This window comes from Sus scrofa, chromosome 14 (genome assembly GCF_054392235.1).
Source record: "Sus scrofa isolate SSC_HxYL_T2T_F1_AM1 chromosome 14, Sscrofa_HxYL_maternal_Yorkshire_Landrace_v2.0, whole genome shotgun sequence".
In the NCBI taxonomy this organism is placed as follows: domain Eukaryota; kingdom Metazoa; phylum Chordata; class Mammalia; order Artiodactyla; family Suidae; genus Sus; species Sus scrofa.
In genome coordinates, this window is record NC_139396.1 from 54,328,926 (window position 1) to 54,349,470 (window position 20,545).

The 20,545-nt window shown below is 44.5% G+C and overlaps 1 protein-coding gene across 39 annotated transcripts in view; it reads left to right on the forward strand.

Annotated features, from left to right (window-relative positions):
• The window catches only part of CIT (citron rho-interacting serine/threonine kinase), a 176,147-nt gene that overhangs the window by 94,394 nt on the left and 61,208 nt on the right, over positions 1 to 20,545 (forward strand). For 22 of the 39 annotated variants that reach the window (XM_021073543.2, XM_021073545.2, XM_021073548.2 and 19 more), the window contains 9 exons: positions 157 to 327; positions 589 to 639; positions 1,151 to 1,204; positions 5,227 to 5,367; positions 7,154 to 7,279; positions 10,890 to 10,985; positions 16,071 to 16,187; positions 17,096 to 17,205; positions 18,383 to 18,557. In XM_021073543.2, the coding sequence (XP_020929202.1) occupies positions 157 to 327; positions 589 to 639; positions 1,151 to 1,204; positions 5,227 to 5,367; positions 7,154 to 7,279; positions 10,890 to 10,985; positions 16,071 to 16,187; positions 17,096 to 17,205; positions 18,383 to 18,557 (1,041 nt within the window). The remainder of the gene's footprint in view (positions 1 to 156; positions 328 to 588; positions 640 to 1,150; positions 1,205 to 5,226; positions 5,368 to 7,153; positions 7,280 to 10,889; positions 10,986 to 16,070; positions 16,188 to 17,095; positions 17,206 to 18,382; positions 18,558 to 20,545) is intronic. The other 17 variants (XM_084996354.1, XM_084996355.1, XM_084996357.1 and 14 more) reach the window with 1 other exon arrangement.

Sequence of the window (20,545 nt, forward strand, 5' to 3'; positions counted from 1 at the left end):
CCCCATCTTTCCACTTGCCTTTTCTCTAGGTCTAGTCTCTGCCCATCTCTCTCCCATGTGTCTTCCCTCTGTGGTCCATGTTTTTCCATCTTCCCTTCCCGTCTTCCCTTTCTGGAGTTCTAAGGGTCACCCTTCCTCCCGTTGGCTACTCTTCAGGAGTACCAGGCTCAAGTGGAAGAAATGAGGTTGATGATGAATCAGTTGGAAGAGGACCTCGTTTCTGCAAGAAGACGGAGTGATCTCTACGAATCGGAGCTGAGAGAGTCCCGGCTGGCGGCTGAAGAGTTCAAGCGCAAAGCAACGGAATGCCAGCATAAACTGATGAAGGTAGCCAGCCCCCGTTGGGAGGGGGTTTTGGAGGTAGAATCATGGATAATCTTAGCAGTAGTAAAGGAAACACTAACTTCATGAATATATATTTGGGAGATAATGGGGGGCCCTGCCAGGCTCCTGGTCTTGGTTAGAGAAGATAAGTTTGATCATCATCCTCATTATTTTGCCCACAGAAAGTACAGCCGCTAGTGCTGTCTCAAAAGATTTGGAGGTTCTGGAAATTTTCCAAATAATGTTGTATCTTTTAAATTACAGGCTAAAGATCAAGGGAAGCCTGAAGTGGGAGAATATTCCAAACTGGAAAAGGTATTTTCTATGATTGGTATCATGATTTTTGGTAGACAGTCCCTTAAATGGTCCTCTCGTTGGGTGAAGAATATTCTTGCAATACAGAGAGAACACTCTGTTGATGGTCAATCTCTAAATGACCACCTTAGCTTCAGCTATGGTTCTAAAAGTAATAAAAGAACACCTTATTTTTTCAGTCATGCCTGCTCACAGTAATACATAAATCCAGATACTTAGTAAAACACATGTGGAAATTGTTATTGTTCAAAGGTATTAGGTGGGTAACTTTCTGCCCTCTGTATATGTGTTGCTGGTTCTAGAGAAACAGTCCACGTGGAGATTTGCCCAGGTCAGTGAGACAGTGAGAGACTTCTCTGATAGGCTACTGTTCTTCCTCTCCTTCAGTAGGTACTGGGAAACAAAACAAAAAGATGCCACAGAAACCTCAAGAAAATAGCACTGCAGTTAATACAGCAAGACCTTAATGCCAATTTGCCTTTTGCTTTATTTTCTGGGATTTTAATTATAGATCAATGCAGAGCAGCAGCTAAAAATTCAAGAGCTCCAAGAGAAGCTGGAAAAGGTAAGCCCGAGGGTGGTTTTTGCGGCACGGGGGTGGGATGGTGATGGGGGGAAGTGATGGTGCGGGACTTTACCTCCCATTTCCAAATACTTTACCTTGCCTTGTCCTGGAGCTTGAAAGATCAGAGAAACAGAATTAGTCCCCCAGCACCGAGGAAAATGAAGGGGAGTGAGCTATTACCTGAAAACATCAGCGTTCTGAATATGCTTTCTCCTTCTGAGATGTCTCAGTGGTGTTTGTTTAAAAAAAAAAAAAAAAAAAGAGAGAGAGAGAGCTGTGTGAGCCTCTCTAGTCAAAGTTCTAATCGTGATATGACAGAACCCACGAGGCTGGCTTCACTTTGCACAGGAGAAGCCTGTGTTGGTCACGACCCAGGAGGCTTTCAGTTAAGAACCTGTGCATTGGGAGCCTGGAGGAGCCAGGAGTCCTCAGGTGGTTGTGGGGTGGGGTAGGGTGGGTTTAGAGCATCCTGCAGGGTTTGTGCTACTGGCCCTTCCTTTAGGTGAACAGGGAAACGCTAAAGAAAGGGCCAGAATGAGGAGATCTCTGGTGGCTTAGTAGGTTAAGGATCCGGTGTTGTCACTGCTGTGGCTCTGGCTACAGGTGTTGTTCGAGTTTGATCCCTGGCCTGGGAACTTTTATATGCCAGGGACACAGCCAAAAAAAAAAAAAAAAAGGCCAGAATGAGTGTGGTTCTGAGACATGCCTTTCATGTCAAGAATGTTTGTGAATGGGGAGTTCCCGTCGTGGCGCTGCGAAAACAAATCTGACCAGGAACCATGAGGTTTCAGGTTCAATCCCTGGCCTTGCTAAGTGGGTTAAGGATCCGGCATTGCTGTGAACTGTGGTATAGCTCGCGGATGCGGCTCGGATGCTGCATTGCTGTGACTGTGGCATAGGCTGGAAGCCATAGCTACGATTCAACCCCTAGCCTGGGAACCTCCATATGCCACAGGTACCCTCTCCCCAAAAAAAGACAAAAAAAAAAAGAATGTTTGTTAATGTGTTTAGTAGAGCTCCTTCTTCCTTCTCCTTATTCTTTTTAAAATTGTGGTATTAAAAACATGAGATTACTGTTAACATGGAATTTACCGTCTTCACTATTTTGAGTGTCCTGTTGCTTAGTGTCAGGTATATTCATGTTGTTGTGTAGACAGATCTCTGGAACTTTGGTCATCCCTCAAAACGTGCTAAACACTAATTCCTCTCCCCAACCCCTGCCCTTGGTAACTGCCTTTCTTTTTTTTTTTAAATTTACTTTATGCAGGTATAGTTGAGTTACAGTGTTGTGTTAATTTCTGCTGTATAGCAAAGTGTTTCATATATATACATATACACACACACACATACACGCATACATATATACATAACATTGTTTTTTTTTTTTTTTGGCTTTTTAGGGCCACACCCTCAGCATATGGGTGACCCCAGGCTAGGGGTTAAATTGGAACTACCGCTGCCAGCCTACACCACAGCCACAGCAATGCAGGATCCGAGCTGTGTCTATGACCTACACCACAGCTCATGGCAACGCCAGATCCTTAACCCACTGAGCGAGGCCAGGGATCAAACCTGCAACCTCATGGTTCCTGGTCAGATTCATTGCCGCTGCACCATGACGGGAACGCTCTACATACATTCTTTCCATTATGGTTTATCACAGGATTTTTAGGGTTTTATTTTTTCTGGTATAGTTAATTTACATTGTTCTGTCAATTTCTGCTGTACAGCAAAGCGACCCAGTCATTCATACACACACACACACATACACACACACTCTCTTTTTCTCAGATTATCCTCTGTCATGTTCCACCATAAGTGATTAGTTACAATTCCCCATGCTATACAGTAGGATCTCATTGCTTATCCACTCCGAATGCAATAGTTTGCGTCTACTAACCCCAAACTTCCAGTTCATCCCACTTTCCCCCTCCCCTTCGGTAACCACAAGTCTGTTCTCCATGTCCATGAATTTGTTTCTTTTCTGTAGATAGGTTCATTTGTGCCATATATTAGATTCCAGGCATAAGTGATATCATGGTATTTGTCTTTCTCTTTCTGACTTACTTCACTTAGTATGAGAGTCTCTAGTTCCATCCATGTTGCTGCAAATGGCATTATTGTGTTCTTTTTTATGGCTGAGTAGTATTCCATTTTGTATATATACAACCTCTTCTTAATCCATTAATCTGTCAATGGACATTTAGGTTGTTTCCATGTCTTGGCTATTGTGAATAGTGCTGCGAGGAACATAGGGGTGCATGTGTCTTTTTCAATGAACTATCACAGGATTTGAATTTCCTGTGCTATACAGTAGGACCTTGTTGTTTATCCATCCTATTTGTAATAGATCTGCCCCTGCTGATCTACTTTGTTTCTGTGTTTTTGACTGCTTTAGATTCTTCTCGTGGATAGAATCAGGGAGTATTTGTTCTTTTGTGACTGCCTTAGCATAATGTGCTTGAGGTTCATCCACATTGTAGGGTGTGACAGGATTTCCTTTTCAGAGGCTGCATAATATTCCATTGCATGTATATTCCACATTTTCTGTATCCATTCATCTGTCCACTTCTTTCCTGTTGTTGAGCTCACTACTGAAAGCCTCCACTGCCCTCTTTCAGCTAGCAGTTTAGGTGAGGATTCATGTCTTCATCTAGAGCTATGCTCTCCAAAAGAAGAGGGATCCAACCCACGCATCTCAGCCACAGATGTCATTTTAAGTTTTCTAGTAGCCACATTAAAAAAGGCAAAAAACGTGAAATTCTCTGAATGATAATTAGTTCAGTATTTACAAAATAGCGTTGCAGCATGTCTTGATAGGAAAACATTTCACTGCTTGTTTTTAAAGGAATAAACTTAAATAAAGTTAAAAATTCCCCACTCACACCAGCCACATTTCAAGCTGCTCCCTGGGCACATATGGTGGTGAATGGCTCCCATGTTGGACAGTGCAGGTCTTGAAGTTGGGGTTCCCTTGCAGTTTTTACTTTTTAAATTAATATTTACCAAAAAAAAAAAAAAAAACCAAAAAACAAAAACCACCAAAATCTGCTAGAGTTTCCTGCTGGCACAGCAGGTTAAGGACCTAGCATTGTCACTGCTGTGGCTCATGTTGAAGCTGTAGCACAGGTTCTATTCCTATCCTGGGAATTTCTGCATGCTGCAGGTGCAGCCAAAGAAGATATATATATATGTATATATATGTGTGTGTGTGTATATATATATATGTGTGTGTGTGTGTGTGTGTGTATATATATATATATAATTTAAAGCAAACAAATGTAAGGTTGTTGGTTTCTTACATTCACATCTTTCTTGTGATGCTAGAAGCTGCAGTATAGTTAAGACACACAAAAAAAAATGAACGTAAAAAGTGTTCACTGTTTTTTGGTTTTTGGTGTCTTTTGCTTTTTGTTTTTTTGCTGTGCCCATGGCGTATGAAAGTTCCTGGGCCAGGGATTGTACCTGAGCCATATCAGTGACCCAAGCCACTCCAGGGATAGCACTGGATCCTGAACCCATTGCCCTCAAGAGAACTCAGGGGTTTTTTGGTTTGTTTTTTTAATGGTTGCACCTGTGGCATATGGAAGTACCCAGGATAGGGGCTAAATTGGAGCTGCAGCTGCTGGCCTACACCCCAGCCACAGCAACACCAGATCTGAGCCACGTCTGCAACCCACACTGCAACTTGCGGTAATGCTGGATTCTTAACCCACTCAGCGAGGCCCAGGATTGAACCCACATCCTGGTGGATACTAGTTGGGTTCATTTCCACTGAGCTACCACGGGAACTCCAGCACTGTCAATTTTAATTGAAGGATGCTTTCCAAATTCAGTGATGTTGAAAAAGTAAGTGCACCTTAGAACAGACAAAATACAGAATAAAATGAATGTTTATATATTTTGGAAATGGATATAATCTGTCCATGCATCATGACCCAATTTTTTTCTATCTGGGAGACGGTCCCCATCATTTTCCATGGATAAACTTGGCCTGCTGTCCCCCAATCCTTCTCCCTCAGGCCGTGAAAGCCAGCACCGAGGCCACTGAGCTACTGCAGAACATCCGCCAGGCAAAGGAACGGGCGGAGCGGGAGCTGGAGAAGCTGCATAACCGCGAGGACTCGTCCGAAGGCATCAGAAAGAAGCTGGTGGAAGCCGAGGTGAGCAGGGGCCCTCTGGCCCCGGCGGACAGACCCTGGTGGCGATGCCGAGGGGCAGAAACTACGGAACCACCCTCTGCTCGCGTTTGACCAAACCGCCTTCCCTTCCGCAAATCCCTTTGAAACCCGAGAGGCTCAGGAACGTTTTCCCCAAAGGGGAGAAAGATTTGTCACAGCAGCTCCGAGTAGAAAGATGCTTTTTGGATAAAGACCTTTCCTTCCTGTTTGTTTTCCTCCGTCCTGCTCACTGCTGTGGAAGGATTCCTGTTCATCTCGATGAACTGTGACGCCATCCCTGAGGTTTCCTTGTTCTTCTGTCTGTCCCCTTGTTTTTCCTTGCCTTTCCCCCCACAGTGTTAATAACGTGTTAATTTTCAAGGCTTCAGCTGTGACCTGTGCATGTGGATAACTCCCAGATGGATATTTTGGGGCCTCTTCTCTCCCTCCAATTCTTTGTTGTTGTTGTTGTTGAAACAGTTATATAATTATACAGGAAACACACGAGTGTCTTCTCACTGCAAAAAAAACAAAACCAAACAAAACCAAAAAAACTTAGCACTGAAGCATCTAGAATAAAAAGTGATGTTTTGCCTTTACTCCTCTCCGCCTCCCCCTGATGGTTGGGTGACTGTTCCATGGACTGGATGTGCCATAGTTGACTTACCCATCCCCCTGTCCCAGGCCTTCTGCTTCTCCCTGTCACCGTGCTGGCATTGAACCTACCTGCCCATGTCTCTTTGGGGCCGCACTCACCCACAATCTCCTGACATCTTGACTGGGTGTCCAAATGGTTGTGTCAGATCTAGAATGAACTCAATATCTTCCCCTTATGCCAGTCAGGGCCACTGTCCTTCATCTCCTCACCCCAGGCCTGCAGCCTCTATGTCACCTGCTTCTCCTTGGTCCGTGCCCTTCCACGAGTCACTCAGCCCTGTGAATATACTCAAGCTGTCTCGCATTCATCCCCTGCTGGCCACTTTTGAGGGCCTCCCCATAGTTAAGGCCTCTTCCTCTAAGCTGAGCACATGGAGTAGTTTCTTGGATTTCTGCTTCTGGTCTCCTCCTCCTCGCTCAAACCATGTCAGACTCGTGGACCTCAACTGCAGGCTCCTCATCTCAAACCTGCCAGGGCATCCCTATACTTAGGGACCCCCACCCCAGCCTGAGCCTCTCAGCCATTTGACCCCCACGTGCTCCTCTTTCCACTTTTCCCCTGCTCCTCCCCCGATGTACCTTACCCTGTTGCCCCTCAGTGTTCCACATGGGGCCTAAACTGTCTTGACCACCTCTCAGTTGCTGGTAATGCCCCTGCTGTGGTTTGAAAGGCCTCCCGCCCTCCTCTCCTGCCCTCCCCGACCCCTCCCAAGCTCACCTCCCTATGACTCCTCCTGTCACCTGCCCTTCCTGTCCTCAGCCTCCCACTGCCCTCTGTGTCTGCTGGCTTCACGGCTCTGCCCCCTCTTAACCTAGATTATGTTCACTTGTGTTTCTCTTACCTTTTCCAAGAGCAGGGATTCTCGGCTTCCTCTCTGTATTTTCCGTGATGCCTAGTGTGGTACTTTGCAGATAGTAGGCGCTTGGTAAATATTTGAATGAATGAATGCACTCTTGTAACCTACACAAGCGAGCCCGACTTGGAGTATAGAACCGTCTTTTCCTCGCTATTGCTTTGGGTGCCTCTTCCCGCCTCGAGCCTCCGCCTCCTGAGGGTGCCTTCCCTCGGTGCAGGCGCTGTGCCCGTAGCAGTTACCCCATTAAAACTCTCTGATTGATTCACGATCTGCAGGAACGCCGCCATTCTCTGGAGAACAAGGTAAAGAGGCTAGAGACCATGGAGCGTAGAGAAAACAGACTGAAGGATGACATCCAGACAAAGTCCCAACAGATCCAGCAGATGGCTGATAAAATTCTGGTGAGCAGGAACCACAGTTGACAAGTTCAAAGACAACAGGTTAGAGGTGGCAGAGGGAAGGGGGTCAAAAAAAAAAGCATCCACCACTGTCACAGGGGAGGTCCTCGCCGAGCAGGTGAATTAAGAGGAAGTGGTTTTAGTGGACATCACAGCAGAGACTAGCCCGAAGAACCAAAGGTTGGACATTTTGGCACTGGTAACAGATCCATCAGTATAATTTTTTTGCTCTGTTTGCGTCTGCCTGACTTTTTAAAATACAAACGCGCACACTCTGTCATTTTCGATACATTTTTACGGGAACATTTAGGTACTTCCATCAGCAGAGTTCTGTATAGCCGCTTAACTTTGCAAATGCCCATTCAAAAAAGGGGTAGGGATTCAGGCCCTAAGACTGACACTTAGCTTCTTACTTTTGCTGAGGAAAGGAATTAGTCACGCAGAGTTGTTTTTCTCAGAGTAGTATTTGTCATCAATCCATGTTCACCCACTCACTTTCTCTGCTACAGTTGGTTATTATTATTATTATTTTCAGTTTCCTTAGATGTAGCAGATGGACATTTTTTTGGGTTTGTAATCACAGTGCTTCTGTTTTTGGCTCTGATGACCAAAGTAACCTCATCAAGGAAGGTTGGGTGGTACTTGCAGATGTGGGGAAGTTTTGCCCCTGCCAGGGTGGAAGGCAAATGACCCTCTAAAGGATTTCATTCCCAAAGCCAAGAACTGGATACCGCTTTGGGGAGCTGGCTCATAGCGCCTTCCTTCCTCAGCCCCAGGAGAGACTCAGGGGTAGTCGGCAGTCTCTCTCCACCAGAAGGAGGCAAGGTGGTGAGTGAGGCACTTCCCAGCTCCCATTATCTTGCTCTCTCTCTCTTGCTCTCTCTCTCTGCATCACTTCTGCAAAATGAGTCACCAGCAACGATGCAAACCTAATAGTGCCCAGCTTAGAGGCCTATACTTAATACCAAAAAAAAAAAAAAAAAAAAAAACCACCTCAACCCTTCAAAACTTTACATTTCTACATTTGTATAGATTGATAAGCATATGGATACTCTTGAACCAACAGGTGAAAAGAGAAATCGGTTAACTTGTTTTGCTTTGACACACAGTCCTCATACCTACGTCTGCAGTCAAAGGCAAATGTGACTGTTAGTCTTTTCTGTCCTCTTGTTCCATCATCCAAGTTTCTCTTGGCGATTGTCAAGTGTGTGAATTTTACCGTGAGTAAAACGAATCCCCGCCGAGAATCCCACCACCGCTCCCCACTTGCTCGGTGCAAACGACGTGGTTAAGTCTCTTGTGGTTGCAAAGTGTTTCTCTGTTTAATGGTGATGTGTTCATTCATTCATTCAACAAATATTTAATGAGCTTCTACTATGTGCCAGGCACTGTTCTAGGAGCTGGAAAGAGAGCAGCGAAGAGCAGTGTTTGCATCACAGGACTCGAGAGTCTGATCCAACATGTACAGAAAAGATAACGTTTTAAAAAATGACAACAACAACAAAAAATGCCAAACTGCCTAGCAGTAAGGTTTTAGAAGGTCTGCTTCCAAAGGTTCACTTGCAATTAAAACATGGGAGCGTAGAGTTCTCTGTTCCATATGTTGTGAACTCCCACTCGAATATTTAGACCGGAAATTTGGTCTTAAAGTTGTCAATTTCAGATATCTGAGGTTTTGACTTGTTTTGCGATTGATTTCCATTCCTGTGCTATCTTGGGAGGACGGAAAAGAAAAGATGATTATCAACTGCTTTCTCACATAAAGGGAAAAAGTAGGCCGATTTGTCCAGGATTGTATCTTGCCCCCTCTCTCCGAGCACCTTTGTGGTTGTGACTGCATTTATTGGAAGGTGCCTTTTGCTCAAGAACCTTTTGCTTAGGCTGTGACATATCTGGGGGCAAAGAGGGATCCTTAATACCATCCTGTGATGATGATGCTTGGAAACAGATCCCAAAATGTCATTTGCATTAAAATATTTGCTTTTCGGAGAAGAACTTTCAAAACAGATAATTGGATTCTCATTGTAACAGAGTCTTTTGCTTTGATAAGAGAACTCATTGCCGGGGATCGTTTAATGTACATCCAGGCCTTAAGTATGTTTTTATCAATTAAAATCCTGTTTATATTCAACTTTTCCAGATCACATCTGTTAGACTGCACTAGATCTTGTGCACCTGGTCTTAGCATTGAATACTTTACCGGCCCCCAAAGCGAAGTCAGTGCTTGCAGACTTGAGAATTTCAAAAGCTTAGTCAGTAGCATTTTATGTGCCTGTGAATCTCAAAGTATTTTTCCCCATTTTAGGCACATATCCTATATAATTTCCTCATTCTTCAAAATTCTCATAATCACTTCCATCACAAAGAAAAATTTCATGACAGTGTGATGAGATGAAAACTTGGAGTAATGAATTTTGATATTAGTAATTAACTAATGGGTCCAGATTCATAAGAATTAATACAGATGCGGATATCTGCACTTCGAGACAGTTTCCGCGAGGTGAACGGTGCCTTTTATAAGATCAGTTTTATAACATTTTGGCAAATGATTTGGTATAATTTTCAAGTGAATTACAATTTGGTTTTAAAGGCAGAAATCTTAATAAGAGAACGAAAAGAACATTACCTTTGAGCTATTTATATTACTCCAAATTCTCTTTCTGTCTTCCATATGTATGTATCCATATTTATGTCATTTTTAGTGAATTTTGTGTTTTGCTGTGTTCCCATTAGATTTATATCTTATAAACATGACATCATATGAACATCTCCAGATATTCATATCCTCCATCTTACCACCAGTCAGTTAAAATAATCATTCAAAACTCAAAGTGTTTGAATTGTTATGTTAGTTTTCCTTCTTAGCTAGGGTTCTTGAGCAATCATTTTGTTCATGGGGAAAATATTAAAAAATATTTATCATTTAATATATTAATTTTAGGAGTTCCCATGGTGGCTCAGTGGGTTAAGAACCCAGCTAGTATCCATGAGAATGTGGGTTGATCCCTGGCCTCGCTCAGTAGGTTAAGGATCTGGCTTTGCCGTGAGCTGTGGTGCAGGTCGCAGATGTGGCTTAGATCCCTCATTGCTGTGGCTATGGGGATAGGCCGGCAGCTGCAACTTCAATTTGACCCTTAGCCTGGGAACTTCCATATGCTGCAGATGTGGCGCTAAAAAGAAAAAAAGGAAAAGGAGAAGAAATTAACTTTAAACTTAAAATGAATTGAAATTACTTTCCTCATTTAAGGCTGTCATAGCTGTGGAAATGGCCTGAGGCTCATGACAGTTGTCCAGGGCTTTGTGCTGTACTGAATTTCCAAATTGCATTGCCTGGCTACTCTTCTTTCTCTAGGCAGAAATGAAGAGCTGCCTTTGTTTGGCCTGTCACACTGACAGATTTCTGATCCCAGCCCACCAGCTGTGTGTGCATGAGTGTGAATACTTGGAACTTGGAAAGCCCAGGGCCAAGGCTCTGGGGTGGTTTCTTTCCCAAGAGCCTTAAGGGCTAGTCGCCTGTGGTGCCTGTGCCAGAGTCATGTTTCCTGTGAATGTCTTACACGTGTTGCCTTTGTCCCTCCCTTGTGCACCTGACCATCTGCTCTTTTGCATCTAGGAGCTGGAGGAGAAGCACCGGGAAGCTCAGGTCTCAGCCCAGCACCTGGAGGTGCACCTGAAACAGAAAGAACAGCACTATGAGGAAAAAATTAAAGTAAAGACACTTTGTAATCTTCCCTGCCCTTCCTCCTACAGTACCACATAGCTCCTCTCTCCTCCTGGACCCTTAGGGCCACTTCTTGTTAGAATGAAGGACTGTCTGGGATAAATGCTGTCCAAAGGCCAGATTGGGAGGTTTTGAGGTGTTATTCATGGTGGTGAGTGGGATATCAGAAGTTCAAAAATAGTTTATTTTTAAAAATTAGGTCATCATGTATCTCAGTTCCATCAATCAATTTTTGATCTGCTATCATTCAGTCCATGATAATTTAGACTGAGACAGATTGACCACTTTCTTTGCCTTTAATTTCTTTCCTGCATCTCAGACCTGGGATTCTTTTCCTTTGTTTAAAGTATTTCCTTGAGGACTCTCTTTAGTGAAGATCTGCTGCTGCCAGGCTCTGTGTTTTGTGTGTCTGAAAATGTCTCTATTTCATCTTCATTCTTGAAAGATATTTTGACTGGGGATAGAATTCTAGGTTAGTGGTTATTTCTATAGCACTCCTTGAAGATATTCCATTGACGTTTGGCTTTTATTATTGCTGTTGATGCTCAGCTGTCAGTCTAACTGTTGCTTTCTTTGAAAGCAAACTTTCTTTTTTTCTTTTTTTGTCTTTTTGCCTTTTCTAGGGCTGCTTCCCACAGCATATGGAGGTTCCCAGGCTAAGGGGTCTAATCAGAGCTATAGTCACCGGCCTATGCCACAGCCACAGCAGTGCAGGTTCCGAGCCACGTCTGCAACCTACACCACAGCTCATGGCAACACTGGATCCTTAACCCACTGAGCAAGGCCAGGGATCGAACCCACAACCTCATGGTTCCTAGTTGGATTCGTTAACCACTGCGCCACGAACTGTGGAACTCCGAAAGCAAGCTTTCTTTTTTCTTTGACTCCTTTTAAAACTTCGTTTTGTCTTTAAGTTTCTGGCTTTACTGTAATGTGTCTAGTTGTGGAGTTATTTTTATTTATCCTACTTGAGATACATTGGACTTTTGAATATGTATATATTTTTTAAACTCTTCTTGAAAATTATTGGTCATTCTATCTCGAATATTGTCTCTTCCCCTTCTGTCTTTCCTTGCTTTGTGAGAATTTGATTAGGCATGTTTTAGATTACCACAAATCTGTTCTGTATTTTCCATTTCCTTGTCTTTTGATGCTATGTTCTGGCAAAGTTCTGATTGATTTTTAATTTTTTAATTTTTTTAATTTGTTTGTCTTTTGTCTTTATAGGGCAGCACCTGAGGCATATGGGGGTTCCCAGGCTAGGGGTCTAATCAGAGCTGTTGTTGCTGGCCTACGCCAGAGCCACAGCAATGCCAGATCTGAGCTGCGTCTGCGACCTAAACCACAGCTCACGGCAACACCGGATCCTTAACCCACTGAGTGAGACCAGGGATTGAATTCACAATCTCATGGTTCCTAGTTGGATTCGTTTATGCCGTGCCACAATGGGAACTCACCTGACTGATTTTTCAGTGTACTACTTTTACCTGTGTCATCTGTTAAACCCATCCACTGAGTTTTAAGTTTCAGTTACTGTATTTATTTATTTCTTTAAATTCTATTTGGTTCTTTCCTAAATTTACTAGATTGTTTAGGACAATAACTTTCTATTACATGCATTCATTTGAAACTTTTCTTCTGCTTCTTTAAACACATTAATATAGTTGTTTTATGATCTATATCTGATGACTCCAATATCTGAAGTATCTGCTTGTCTGTTTCAGCTCTGTTGTTTCTCTTGGTTTTTTTTCATGGTATCTCTCTTTTGTGTGTACCTGGTCAGCTGCCCATTTTCCTTGGCAAATTAATAACATGAATATTTTGAGGCCTTGAATATATGTGCCCACCTTGGGGTGGCCCTGGGCTTTGACTTCTCTGTCTTCTTACTCTTTGAGGTGATTAAAAATAAAGCTCAAGTTTATTTGGTTCAGCAATGGCTCAAGTTCAGAACAGTTTTTTGCCCTTATCTCTTTGGGTTTCCGCCCTCACCTAGATTTTAGCCTGTTATTTCTTACTCTCTTGCCAACTTTTAGGTGCTTTTGGGAAAATGTTTTCCATATTCTAACCAGCATTTTACATCATTTTTCATAGACAGGCTAGCGTAAATAATCCAGCCCACAATACAAAATAATAAATTATTATTTCACTTATTAAAATTATTATTTCATTTAAGTTATTGTAATATGTTTGGTGATCAGAAATGACTGCCAGCCTAAGTATTTCTTTTAAAATCATGATACATTTTATTCTAGTTTTGGACAAAATCTTTAACTCATTCTTAATGTTCTTGAGAATCAGATATGGGTCATTAGATCACAAGTATTGTCTTTTTCCCTTCCAAGTCAAACATTGAAGGAGGCTTTTAATTTTTGTGAAGATCGTGTTATTGGTTTGGTTGTTATTCTCAAAGAGTTGGCTCTTCTTTTTGGAGAACACACATGTATGTGTTCCCACAGTATCAGCTCCACCACTACCCTGGCACCCTCTTTCTTTTACCCTGGTGTTACTTTTGTTATTTTTTCGTTGAAAGAAATATAAGAAAGGAGTTCTCTGGTGGCTCAGCAGGTTAAGGATCTGGCATTGTCACTGCTGTGGCTTGAGTTTAGTCCCTGGCCCAGGAACTTCTGTATGCCGTGATGTGGCCAAAGAAAGAAAGAAGAAACACATTAAAATAACCCAGAAGGGACCTCACAATGTTTTAGCATGATCTCCTATTTTAGTGCATTTTAATCTTTACCTACTAATCCTTTTGGTTTGAGTTCTTACTGGCTTCCAGACTTTTATCTTTGAAATAAACTAACTTTCAGAAAATTATGAGAATGTATACTATAGTTCACTGGCCCCTTTGCATGATGAAAATAACCCTTGCGGATTAATTCTGTAATTTGGGTGACTATACTGATTTTGCTGTTAAAAAGCTATGTTTTATCTTAAATTGATATAAATATCTACAGCAGAATCTCTCAGATAAATTTCTTACTTCCTTCCCATGCATTTTCTCATTCATCTTTCTGCCATTTTAACACAAAGTGAAGATGGCTATGTTCTCTCTCTCTCTCTTTTTTTTTTTTTTGGCCACGTCCATGACATGTAGAAGTTCCCAGGCTAGCGATCAAACCTGAGCCACAGCAGTGGCAATGCTGGATCCTTAACCCACTGAACTCTGAGATGCATACTTTTTGTTTGTTTGTTTTGCTTTTTAGGGCCGCACCCGTGGCATATGGAAGTTCCCAGCCTAGGGGTTGAATTGAAGCTACAGCTGCTGGCCTATGCCACAGCATTGCAGGATCCAAGCTGTGTCTGTGAACTACACCATAACTCATAGCAACATTGGATCCTTAACCTACTAAGCGAGGCCGGGGATCAAACCAGCAATCCTCATGGATCCTAGTCAGGTTTGTTAACTGCTGAGCCATCAAGGGAACTCCCTTGAGATGCATACTTTCTTGATAAAGGCTTTTTCCTTCTGGCTCACACTCACCCATGTTGGTAGCCATCACTGTCAAAGTGGAGGTCTTGTTTTGCGCAAAGTCATCCTGAAAACATGCTTCATTGCTTTAGCATCTCATAAAAGTAAAGCATTCCTAGTCTAGACATCATGTGGTCTCTGCTACCTTCTAGATGGAAAGAGCTTGGCTTTATAGATTAGAGAATGTTAGGGAGAAATCTGTTTTCTTCTGCCCTCCCTCCTGGTGTCTTTATGAAACCATTTCTTTTTAGTCTCCTCTGCTTTGTGTTCCTGTTCCATCCTCTGTAAGGTCTTTTTGATAATTGTGGTCATACCCCAGATTCTGTCCTTTGCTTGCTCATAATTTTAGAATTGCGCCCTGGCGTCCAGGAGAATGAGCCATTTACCCTGTTGAGGTTCTTCCCTCCTCCTGTGACCCTGTCTTCCACCTCTTATTCTTTTCCACCAACTCTTGCCCTGTTTTGTTTTTTTTTTTTCTCTTTTTCATCAGTCAGTTCTAGTTTAAAGCCCTCTTTGAAATGCACTTTTTCCTTTCTTTATCATGTGGACCCCCACCCTGCTGACCAGCTCTTTTCAGGGACGATGTCTCCAAGAGCTACACAGGGCCTTTCACAATAGACAGTGTGGGAGAGGAGGTTTCAGTTCCCATCTGTGACCCCAATTCTTTGTGCTCTGTCCCCAGTATTGGGTGCAGGCGGTGTCATTCAGAGAAGCAGAGCGATGAGAAACACAGGGTTGTGGTCAAAGTCTTGGCAAGTTATAGTGTTGCCTCTCCTTCCTTCCTCCCTTTTTTGCTGGCTGTTTTGGCAACTGGTCGGGCTTGTGTGTGTCCCTTGCAGAACATTAGATCAAGCTGGTGGATGGTGACACCAATACTGGTTTATTTTTTCCTCTTGGGAACAGTAGGTGCTCACGGTGGCATTCTCAGCACGGAGAACACATGATTTCTCTTCCCCTGGGAAAGGGTTCTCTTCCCAGCTACTTTTTTTCCAGCTGGATCAGAGGAAAGAACAGAGGAAAGAAGCAGTTTATTTTTTTCTTTCCTTTATGCTGTCTTTTCAATCTATTGACTCCCCACCTATTTTATTGGTGGGCAGCATCCTCTCGTCCCTGGCTGTTTCTCAACATCAGCCTTGGTCACATAGATTTCCTCGGTCTTCAGTGTCTGTCTCTCCACGCACCACCCGGAGATAACGAGATTAATCTTGTACAAATTAAAGAGCAAGCGATGTTTTGAAAACTACTGGAGCATTGACTGCAATAACATTGCCCCTAGGTAATAGCTGCAAATTATGAGATCTTTAGAGATCTTTTTCCCTCCCTCTCATTTCGGAGTCCACCTCCACTTTGGATATACCTCTAGGGTCTTTTTGGCTGCTGATTTTAAAATAAGTTCTTAGTTCAAGTGTACCAGCTTACTTGCCATTTGATGGTCATACTTGACGTCTCAATCTCATCCGGGCACACAGAAAGACTCCCACTCCCTCTCTTTGCCCCCAAGTTGGGAGAGCTTGGCTTCCCCACTGCCTTTTCCCTTCTCTCCTATATTTTCCCAGTGGGTCATCTTCTACACTCAGGGCACTAACTTCTTTTGTTTCATGCAGGTGTTGGACAACCAGATAAAGAAAGACCTCGCCGATAAGGAGACTCTGGAGAATCTGATGCAGAGACACGAAGAGGAGGCCCACGAGAAGGGCAAAATTCTCAGCGAGCAGAAGGCGGTAGGTAGAAGGCATCACAAAGCCCGTTTTCAGCAGAGGGTCTGTGCAGCAGGCCAGGACTCACACATGGGAGATGTATCCAATGTTCTGTTTTATCCTTTGGAGTTTATTGCCAGCAGAAAGCTCTCTCTGGAACCCCTTCCTCTCCTAAAAGCAACTCGAGGTGGCTGCTTTTACCTTTCATCACCTTCTTTTAGGACTTGTGCTGATCTGCCATCTGCCGTCAGCTAGAACACTGGCTTTCAAAATGCCCAGTGGCCCCAGCCTGCCCCATGAATCTCATTTCCTTTCTAATCCACATAGGCAGATGTTTCAGACACTTGCAACTTGAAAGTTTGCCCTCTCATGCTTGTTAATCTGCTTGTTATCTCAGTCCCTACTGAGACTTTTCCCATTAGAATCTCTAAAGGAGGGTCCTGGGAAGTGATATTTTTAAGCAGCAATGCCTTCCCCCTCCCAGCCAATTCTTAAGATTCATTAAGTTGGAGAAGCTTTGATGTGGAGAATCCAGGACAGGACTGGCTGGGTGAGCAGGAATCACTCAAAAACCACAGCCCGTGGGTGATGAGAAAAAGCCAACTTGCAGATTCAAGTTTTACAGGCTGCTGCAGGACCATGTCACAGGCAGATGACTTGGAGGCTTGACAAGACCTGTTTACTCATAGAATATTGCCACAGGATATTCCCACAGGCCACTTGGCTAGTGTGGGGATGTGCCGTCTCCATTGGAGAAAACAAACGGGTGCTGTCTGTGGAGCAGGAAGGTCTATGATTCTCAGGGTGCTGGCTAGTTGAGTCTCTGGCCAGACGGTGCCACTCCCCCTTACCCCAGCCCCTGTGGCCCACATCACTCTCATTCTGGTAGAACTATCTGTGTGCGAGTTTTCATCAAAAATCCCCTGTTACAGATGATCAATGCCATGGATTCCAAGATCAGATCCCTGGAGCAGAGGATAGTGGAATTGTCAGAAGCCAATAAACTGGCAGCCAACAGCAGCCTCTTCACCCAGAGGAACATGTAAGTGTTAAGAAGCTAACTGAGTGCCCATTTAGATTTATCTTCTCTCCTGGGGCATGAATTCTGTTCTTTATCTGATGGAGCTGCAGCGGGTTTTGTAACTTGGTTAGTTTGGCCCAGCCCCTGTATACTTATTTAATTCTGCCCTCTCTGAAGTGGTCTCACTCTGCCGTGTCTTCTGTGCTGGCTTTTCTTAAAGGCTTCCAATTACCATCAGATTACAGAGTGTTTTGCTCTCTCTAATGAGGTTATTTATAGTTTGCTTTTGGAGAATTGCCTTCCTCAGTCCCCAGCCTCGCCTCCCGCAATCAGCCCGTCCCTTTTGCAGTTAAGTTAGGTCCTAAGGGTGAGTTTTGGGGTTCAGCAAGAACTCTCCCATATTCCAGGAGCACTTTGATCTTATTCTTTACCCCCAAAGAATGACAGTCTCCAAGATTTTTTTCCCTTGAATGTGCCCCCACAGAGATCATCTTAAACATTCCCATCTAAGTTTATTTATTTATTTTTTCCCTTTTTTGGAGTTGCCTCGCGGCATATGGAGTTCCCGGGCCAGGGATCAGATTCAAGCTACAGTTGCAACCTAAGCCACAGCTGCAGCAATGCTTGATCCTTAACCCACTGAGCGAGGTCAGGGTTTGAATCTGCATCCTCATATCGATTATGTTGGGTTCTTAACCTGCCCAGCTACAACGGGAACTCTTCCCATTTTAGTTTAAACCAGCTGGGTAGGCTGCTTTTCAGTCTGATTCATTCCAGTTGTTGATACTTCTGAGCTGTCTGGTGGAGAGCAGAGCAAAGTCAACAGAGAAGGAGAAGGAAAAGCTTTCTTCCTCCCCGTCATCGTCTCTCCCCCAGGGCCCATCTCTTGTACTCTCAGGAGGCCCCACTCTGGTCTCCTATACAGTAAAAAATGAAAAGGTCTGCCAAAGGAATGAAATGACAGTATCTTGTGCATCCCCCTTGACCATCCTTAATCCCATTGTCGAAGGGCTTTGAGCAGTGAGGTCACCCACCCGAGGCTGGGTCAGGACAGCACTAACCTGGGAATGTGTGTGGTTCACTCCCTAAGTCACGCCTCTCGTCCTGTTTCTGCCTGTCTTTTGTGGTGGGGGTGGGGAGTGTGCTCACTTCTAATGAGACTGTGATTTTGCTTGCCTCCTCCCACCACCCCCACCAGGAAGGCCCAGGAAGAGATGATCTCAGAACTCAGGCAACAGAAGTTTTACCTGGAGACGCAGGCTGGGAAGTTGGAGGCCCAGAACCGGAAGCTGGAGGAGCAGCTGGAAAAAATCAGCCACCAGGACCACAGCGACAAGAACCGCCTGCTGGAGCTGGAGACCCGGCTGAGGGAGGTGAGCATGGGGTGGGGGTGACCTCGCGAGGGTGTTTGTTGGAAGACCCCAGGACCCCAAACCAGCCGGGAGTCAAACACAGACCAGTACTCACGCAAGAGCTGTGGTGTGTGGCGGTGAAGAGTGCAGGCTGGACCAGAGTTCAGGACAGTGGTCGGTGGAAGTGAGACTTCTGGGCTGGGTGTGGAGACACAGGGCTCAAATGTTTGTGATGGATTCTTCCAAGAGCCGGTGGTCTCTCTTCAGGCAAAGACTGTTAAGCAGACAGCAGTCTGAGGACTAAACCCTGGCAATTCTGACGTTTAGGTTTGGCTTAGTTTGTACTAGAGCATTAAAATGAGGCCACTTCTGCAAAGGACTGGAGTTGCCAGGGCTTGGACCCTTCTGTTAGGACCACCCGACCTGTGTATTGAAATGCAGTTTGTTGGGCGACTTCCTCCCTCAGAGTTTTTTTTGTTTGTTTGTTTTTGTTTTTTTTTTAATTGGAGTATGGTTGCTTTACAATGTTGTGTTAGTTTCAGGTGTACAGCCAGGGGACTTGGTTATACATATACACATATGCATTCTTTTTCAGGTTACTATAGAATACTGACTAGGGTTCCCAGCGGTATACAGCAGGTTCTTGTTACCCCTCAGCTTTTTTTTTTTTTTTTTTTTTTTTTGTCTTTTTGCCATTTCTTGGGCTGCTCCCGCAGCACACGGAGGTTCCCAGGCTAGGGGTCCAGTCGGAGCTGTAGCCACCAGCCTACGCCAGAACCACAGCAACGCCATATCTGAGCCATGACTGCGACCTACACCACAACTCATGGCAACGCCGGATCGTTAACCCACTGAGCAAGGGCAGGGATAGAACCCACAACCTCATGGTTCCTAGTCGGATTCATTAACCACTGTGCCACGATGGGAACTCCAGCCCCTCAGCTTTTTTGAGTGGTGTTGGGTGGGGGTGGGGAGGTGAGGAGCAGGGATTTTTATTTTTAATAAGTGCCCTGGGTGATGCTTATACTTCTGGAGTTTGATGACCAGTGTTTCTAGATTGTCCAGAAGCCTTCGGTGGCAGTTGAACTTTAATTATCCAGGCTATATTTTTACTTGTTGGTAAGTTTAACAGCACCTCCCCTAGTGTCAGCCTTGCGAGTGCAAGTGTAAATAACTCAGATTTCTTTGAGCGTGGGAACATTGGCTGGCTGTCTTTTGCTTTGCCTTCGCAGAAATGTCTCTCTTACCGCGTCTGCCCTGCAGCTGGAGCTTATCTGGGCATTAATCTGCCCCAGGGAAAGCATGATGCTTTGTTCTGCAGTCAGTATATCCAGCTCCCCCTGCTCCCCCAACCCGCAGGGGTGGTGGGAAAAATTTAGGATGCTACTACCATAGAGGCTCAGGGCTATGCATGTTCCAGGACTTTAAATCCAACCAGGCAGATCTGCCTTCTCTTTGCCACCTGCTGCTATTGAGGTTGAGGAGAGAGGCCTCAGCCTCTGGTTTGATTCACCCACAAGGGTCCTGGGCTTCCCCTCTGCCCCCACCCCGCCCCACGTGCAGGGTTAGCTCTCTTCTAGCAGAGTGTGCGGGGTGGGCTCCTGGGTTCTCCTTGTGTTGAACGGCATCTTGCTCCCCACCTTCCGCCTGACACATGATGGTGATGCCACTGGCCTCTCACGATTTTGCCAAGTGGCACTGGGCGTTGTCAAAGCCTGCTGGCAGAGTCACAGCCTGCTCTGACTGCTGGCGTTTTAATAAGATGCTTAATTTACAATGTTGTGTTAGTTTCAGGTGTACAGCTTAATAAGTAGTAAGCCCTGTCACTTTGTAGCTCAGTGATATCCGCGTAGTTCCCGAATGGCTTGTCTGTAAGGTGGAGGTCACAGTCGTACCATCCTTGTTGGGTTGCTGGGGAAATGAAATGAGTGAGAACAGGGCCTGGCATGCTGTATGTGAGTGTTCTATCTGCTGCTGTCACATCGTCACCGTCACCACTGTCACAGCCC